At 38.0% G+C, this 7,500-nt stretch overlaps 2 protein-coding genes across 2 annotated transcripts in view; one reads left to right on the top strand and one right to left on the bottom strand.

Moving 5' to 3' along the window:
- Positions 1 to 4,331, bottom strand: part of LOC138021777 (uncharacterized) — a 22,404-nt gene extending 18,073 nt beyond the window's left edge. Inside the window, exons 1-2 of the mRNA XM_068868779.1 lie at positions 4,087 to 4,331; positions 901 to 1,507 (exon numbers count right to left, since the gene is read on the bottom strand). Of these exons, the coding sequence (XP_068724880.1) occupies positions 901 to 1,507; positions 4,087 to 4,140 (661 nt within the window). The 5' untranslated portion in view covers positions 4,141 to 4,331. The remainder of the gene's footprint in view (positions 1 to 900; positions 1,508 to 4,086) is intronic.
- Positions 4,332 to 5,492: 1,161 nt separating this feature from the next.
- LOC138021787 (uncharacterized) overlaps positions 5,493 to 7,500 on the top strand; it is a 34,636-nt gene continuing 32,628 nt past the window's right edge. The window contains exon 1 of the mRNA XM_068868792.1: positions 5,493 to 7,500. This exon is cut by the window's right edge and continues 3,998 nt beyond it. The gene's annotated coding sequence lies outside the window, so the exon portion shown is untranslated.

Below are 7,500 nucleotides of genomic sequence, written 5' to 3'. Positions count from 1 at the left end.
CATAGTACTGCTGTACATCACACGATAAGCTTAAGATTGCTAACCATTAACCCTCAGGCAAACTGTAAATCTACTGTCCCAACAATAATAATAATAATTATTATTATTATTATTGTTGACTGACTAAATATTTATGGACAGCTAATAAAAAAATTACCAACAGATTACCACCAAGTACCTTTGTAATTAGAAAAAAAAAAGAAATAGGAAGAGAGTACATTAAAAGTTTTCAATCTTGATCGATTCATTCCTTCTGGACTAAGCAGTCAGCTGACTGTTGGCCAATTAACTTTTGACCAGCGTTTCAAAGCCATGTTTGTATTGTGCTTACTGCAAAGCAATAGTGAATTATTCCTTGACCGTGTTAAAACACCCTTGCAACGTTGGGGCTAAAATGCTGGTAATGTGTAATTGGTAACAGGTAACTGGTAACTGGCAAGTCACACAGTTATTTAAAGCTAACCGTTTTTAAATGGGTGCTTAGACTTAAAGGGGAAGTGGTCTAGAAAAAGTTTCTCTAAATACTAAAGCTTTTCCCAGGAATTCAAAAATAATTGCCTTTTTGCCCAGTTACCAGTTACCAGCTACCAGCATTTTAGACCTGCCGCCCTAGCAATTTTGCTCACTTGAAACAACTTCAATCTTAATTTTGTTGCAATGCCTGTAATAGTCTTAAGCTTTCCTATAAATACTCTTCTGGTAATATAAAGAGCAGTGGCCTTCATTAGTTTTCAAAATAATACTTACTTCATTTTAAAGGATTTATAAATACTTTATTCATTACTTAAGATTGGCAGGAAAAACCCCATTATTGTTGGTTGCATTATTGAAAAAAAAAAAAAAGGTGTACAACAACATAAGTTGTACGTGCCAAACAATCATAATTAAAAAATTATATACCTTTAGCTGAATCCCGTGATGGTGGGATAGCCACTGCAATTGCTCCATTCCATTCCTTTGAGCCAAAAGAGAGTTCACTTTTTTTACGGCCAGAATTATTGATAATTAATGATGGAGTTTTTGTGTCAGGATCCATAATATCAGTACCATTTGTTCTGCATTGTTTGTAAACAAATAAGATGAGTGCCATCAATAGGAACGAGGCAATAGGTATCCCAATCACTTTATCAACTGATAACATTGAAGGAATACTGCCTGATTCTGTATTTTCTGGTGTCACGTTAGGGCCAGTGTAGCCTGCGAACGCAGACGCAGTGTTAACTGCAGAGGAGTTGGAGGGAGCAACATATTGTGTTGATTTTGTTGCATGAACAGCCATTGAAGGTGTGGCAGTGATAAGAGGGTCTTGATTCACCACAGGGCCATCACAACTGATATCTGTCCCTTCATGGACTGTGGATCCACATGCAACAGATGGTGATCCAGCTGAACAATCGAGGCATGGAAAACATGTGATGCATTCCCCTGTTTTGGCATTAATAAGTTGTATTGATTTATTTGGTAGACAATCTTGTTCAATGCATACTGAATTGACTTTGACAAACACCTTATGGAAAAAATAAGAATCATTCAAGTGTATCAATCATATGTAATAACTTACATTAAAATTGAAGTAATAGATAAAATATGAGTGGGAAACCTTTGGACATTAAAACAGCCTGCCTGTACTGGCTCACCATTTTAAAGTCCATAAAGGCCGGACGCAAATATTTTATCTTACTTGTATGAAACAATAGATTGTGTTTGTCATGTTAATTATATGGGCGTGTAGTTGTACCAGAGGAGTTTAGAAATATGGTCTGGTCTGATCTTGAAAGTTAATCCTATTGATAGTAACTAACTCCTCAACCCCTGCCTTTCCCTGCTTCTTTTTCAACCATTCCCTCTGTTTTCAGACAGTTGATTTGTATTGGTGTTTACAGAGGTAAACATGTGACTCAAAATGCCCATATATATTGATTTGTCGTAATTCTCATGAATTATTAACGAATTCTTCAAGGAGATATATGTGCTAGTTGGGTTGCTGTATCCAGTGGATAAATCAGTAGTGCCATCAAAAGCATTATTATTATTGAGTTATCCATGGGATGGTGGTTATATAATCCTGCCGATACTGCTATCCACCCTTTGAAGATTACTGGGGCCCGATGTTTACTTTTATAAGAACATCAATATTATTGATGTATAAATTAGATTTAATTTAGATATACCTTTACAAATAAAGATAAGTGTAATCAGTTTAATAGCATAATGTTTTGATGTCTCCATGACAACATTTTCAAGCGCTATTTTCTTGACAGCACCCTATACTAGTATAAATTAGTCAATTTTGGGGTTTTTGTCACTTGAAAAGGATTTCATGGAAACATTGAATTCTTGTGCTATTAAATTTATTACCCTTTTCTTTATTCTTGAAGGCCTGATATAACTTTAATAAGTTATTAGAATTATAAGAACTTATATTGTAGAGAGCAGTGCTATCATGGTGAAGTCATTTCTCATTATCAATCATGTTCATGTCACAAAGGAAAACCGCCTGTGGTGTCCCAAACAAATTAATCCTTTTGAAATTAAGGTCCATTCTTAATATGCAAACAATAATATTTCTTTGTTTGGTGCCAAAACATGACTGTCAGTGAAAAAAGCCTTTTCAGATGAATAGATTCGGGACAGGGACAAGAGATCATAAGTAATATTCCAGTAACATCCCACTGCATAGTCTCTGGTTACGAGCCAAAAGGCCTGTCAGGCCAGTGCTTATCTCTGGTTCCCGTAGCATGAAGCGACTAGGAGTATTGCTACTCCCCCCTGGATGGGATGTTAGTCCATATACCCACTTATACACCTGGGTGGAAAGAGTCACAGTGAGACTTAAGTGTCTTGCCCAAGAATACAACACAATGTCCCCTGCCAGGACCCAAACCCAGACCACTCGATCCGGAGTCGAGCACCACGAGGCCACCGCGCCTCCCTTCCCACTACATACACATATGAAAATGTTCATCTGCTCTGATTCTTACCCTTATTCAGATTATATGAAGCACTCGAACCTCAATTATATGTCACAGCAACATCAATAATAAATTCTTCCCAACATGATTGCATTTTATGCACTTGTCATCACCTGGGACTAATAATAATTGTTTAACAAATGGTCATTGAATCAAAGTTCTTATACTTCCCGAGTCATGGGGGTTCATTTTTGGCAAAGACCCCAGTAACATTCAACAGGACTTGTCACGCATTCACTACTTCAGGACTTTGAGAACTCATTTTTAACAACAAATATCACCACTGTCATCATGGTTAATTTGCTTCCTTTTTAAACACAACGTTCTCGACTTTTATAAGTTGTTGAACGGTTGTTATGATGCTTAGAAAAAAACACTCATGCATATTTGATCTGCTGCAATTAATAAAAAATGTGCTTGTATCGGCAAAATATGTAACCACCATAGTGAGTGAGATTTCGAATTCAGAATTTTGGCCCCAAAAAATCTTGAATTCAGGATTTTGGAAGTTGTTAACTATAACACAAGTTTATTTTCTAGCTACCGAAGTAACGTGATAAAAAACTTGTTGCCACTGATTAAAAAACTCTTAAAATTTAATAAACGTTTCGGTTGGACTCAGCAAAAAACGGCGGCCCGTTTCTCGAAAAGTCCCAAAAACTTTTCGGGCCTGAAAAGCCTTTTGTGAAACTGCCAACCGCCTGTTTTGGAAAGCCGATCTTTTAACGTGTTTTCAAGGTAACAAAAAGAAAAATAACTCTGAAGTTTGACGACTTAAATCCTCTCCGTTCTTGAGATACAAAGGGAATTGTGACATCCGAAAATGACCCGTAAAGTTTCGGGACTTTCGAGAAACGGGCGCTAGGTGTTGATGAGATACTTTATAAATGATGTGAGAATAACGCCACTTGGGATTCGTATGTGCAAGTGATCGTTAATGGCGTTTAGTTGGTTCGCGAGTAGAATGATGATCGATGTAATATAAGTTTAATCTTCGTGACCACTGAGAACAGCGGTCAACTTCGTGATTATTGAGCCAGCTGATAAATCTTAACTGCATTTGTCTTTAATAACTATAACTATAATGGCCCGCCATTTTATAGTGTGCACTTACCAATAAAATTGTAAGAAAAAGGAACCTTTTTCTTTTTCTCACTGATGATTTCATACCGCTGGAAAACAAATGGAACTCAATTAAGAAGTTTAGACGGCTGGTCCAACGCTTTCCGACACCAAACGATCGACGTGCGTAACAGTCTACGATCAGCTAGTTCAGCTGTATATAATTTTCCCGTAAACGTTCAACTCCCGCCTACACCTTGGTCAACTCAAAAGATTGAGCACTGATCCTTGCCTTGCGTGAATAACTCAAATGTAAAAATATCTTAAGAATTTTCGTTAAATGGTCTGTTCTGTTTAAAGGGGAATCCCCTTAACGGCAAGACTATTCCTGGGTGGGGGTAGGCAGTGAGGGGTGAGGGGTAGGGGGTTGCGGTAAGGGTGAAGGGTACAATAGCTGAAACAACCCAAACCTTTACAAAAATGCTAACCTTAGGCCTAAACAATATGCTTTAGATAATGTTTAGGCCTAAAGTTAGCATTTTTGTAAAGGTTTGCGTTGTTTCAATTTTCACCCCCCTTACCCCTCACCCCAGAAATGGTCATGCCGTCCCCTAACAGACAACAGTTGGTAAAACAACATGTTGCTAAAACAACATGTCAAGGCCTTTATTGGTATACATTGTATTTGAGAAGAAGTTAACCCAGCCATTTCTGGCTTTTTTCTTTTGTGAACAATCAGTAATGAGCAATTTTACGGTCACGCGAATGCCAGTTGTGTAAATGAAAAGCTAAAAAGGAAAGGAAAAAAGGCGTTTCAGTTTGTCTGTGTAATAAACTATCCAGTTTATTTGTCTTCATTGAGAGATCGATGATTCGTCTAGTGCCGTTCTTCTATGCAGGATTGCGTTTCGGGAATTGTTGTGAAATGTACTTGATATTAGGCCGTTGTGAATAATCATGTAAGGTTGAAGTTGTGATGTCCTAATTGGCGTATGAAGAGACTTAATTCAATTCCTGAGGGCGAAAAACTAAATTTCCCTCACTTTCCAAGTACCTTCATTCCGGTCTGCAAAACCCGAGAAATTTCATTGACATTGCTGCACGTTTATGAATATCCACCGTATGACAATTGCGTGGCGAAGAGGCTGCATTTCTGCACGTACTCATGTCAAAAAGCTGACTCAGCGCTTGCATGTTCAAATTAGCATTTGGCTGTCATATTTAGAGGCCACTATCGCAATTTAGAAAATGCTAGCATTAACTGTTACCGTAGCAACAGAAAACGTATGAATGGAAAAACAAAAAGAACCATTGTTGGTGAGTAAAACACGATGTAACTCGGAGCCCGTAACTCGGAGCTATGATAATAATAAAAATCATCATCATCAACACTTAATTTAAGTCTGCAACATCCCAAAAGTACAAATTGACCTCTTTAGCTTGTACGTTTTGTTTTCCGATTTCAGACTACGTGATGTTCTCAAGGGATTTTTCCTTTAATTTTTTCTTAAGTTATTCGTACATAAGCACATGCAAAAGAATGCATGTGAAAGAAACCGTTCTCTAAAGCAACATCACGTGGTCTGAAATGGGAAAACAAAACGTACAAGCTGAAGATGTCAATTTTGTAAGACTTCCAAAAATTAACCAACAACACTTGAACTGAAGCATGCGAATGACAATACAACTTGCCTAATAATAATTTTCCTTTAAGAATCATTGTTTTAAACAGTTTGATTGAGAAAAAAAACTATCGTTAAAACCTAAAAACTCTCGATAAAATCACATTTTAATGGTCATTTCTATAATAAAGTTTTAAAAAATCACATTCTCTACACTAAGATCATTTTCCTTAATGTTCACAGTCCGTCTATTGGTTCTTTTATTAAAATAAGTTAAGCAGAGTAATCCGATCGCAAAATGGCCAAGGAGACCTTAGCGCGCGTAACCATGAGACTGTGGTCGCATAATCTTCGCTTTTCTTAACCAGGTGATCTGGTGATGTAATTCGGAGGACTGGGGAGAAAACTTTTAACGCCGTATCCACATCCGCGCGCGGCCGTATTTTGGAATTCAACATGGCAGAGGCGAGGTTAGATTTTGTCGGGTCTACTTGAATGTTCATTCAGTAACAGGAAATGTGGTAGACACGGAATGATCTGTTGAGTTTTGGCGATGGCAATACTGCAGGGAGTTTGGTTGTGGGATACGGCATTAAAATTTTTCTCTCCAGTCCTCCGAATTACTTCACCAGATCACCTGGAATAGACAATGGGGAGCTTGAGCACCCGACGTTTTTGAGACACAGATGGCAACCGAAAGAGTACATCTTGCATGCCCGGACAGTAATGTCTCCCAGATTTTTAAAGTAATTATCTCTAATGGAGAAAAGATACTTAGCAGTATAAATGTGGTTGTGTGAAAACAAGTTAGAAGGGAAAACAGCTCACTTCCAGTTGCCGTCCGTGTCTCAAAAACGTCGCTTGCTTAAGCTCCCAAATAGCTCAGCTAGTCTGCTGTGGAACCTCTTGCACTCCTCAGCCATTCCGCCTATTGTAGAGAAAACTAGTGGCGTGAAAGATCCTTGCTCTACCTCCATCACCCTGAGCTGTTGCTATACATTGCTGCCGCTTCTTTTCATTTTCATAATTTCGGGAGATTTGCTTGGAACCAAGAGATTAAATTTGTTGGAACTGAGGTCTCTGTAAGAATCTGCATTTGGGTGGCAAACCCTGACGTCAAAGAATGCAGACTTTTGTCTCTCCCAAAAACCGCGAGCATCCATGCACTAGTACATCAAGCCTAGCATCAGGGGCTCTGTTTGACTTGTGGCTGTTTCTGCTTAGGTGGCCTCATACACCACAAAGCCTTTTTGGAGACATCACCGCTAAGCCGGCCACTTCTGCTGAATAATTTTCATGGTCAAATATTTGTTAATCCCTCCTACGTGATTCAGTTTTTCATACATGTACTATCTGGCTGTTTCTGTGATTAAAGTTTTTAATTTCACACAGAGTTTGTTTCATTTGTTAACCTTATTTTGGGGTTGAGAGTTTGCTTTGTAAATTTCTACCCCTCATTCTACAGACTAACCCAACTTTTGTCTATGATTTTTCCTCAACTCACCATTCACACACACAATATTGCCCTCAAACTACCTGCTAAGTAGTGAATGTTTTAGTTAGTGGAGAAAAAACCATTCTTGTAAGGAAGATTCTTCTATCAACACCAATTAAGAAAGCTACAAAGGTTGCTAGGTTAACGGCTGCTTCATGTATTACTATTAAATAGCCATTCTTAATTTAACTTGGACAGTTCATCTTTAATTCTTGGGGGACCAGACACAAATGGTAACATAATTGTTTAACCACTGTTTGCAAGACATTATATTTTGGTGCGATATTGTTTCTTGTCGCCCGTTTCCATTATTTTATGTCATCTGTATTTCGTACATGAAGTAGAGGTT

This window comes from Montipora capricornis, chromosome 2 (genome assembly GCF_036669925.1).
Source record: "Montipora capricornis isolate CH-2021 chromosome 2, ASM3666992v2, whole genome shotgun sequence".
Classification (NCBI taxonomy): Eukaryota; Metazoa; Cnidaria; class Anthozoa; order Scleractinia; family Acroporidae; genus Montipora; species Montipora capricornis.
This window is presented reverse-complemented; position numbering and strand designations above follow the sequence as displayed.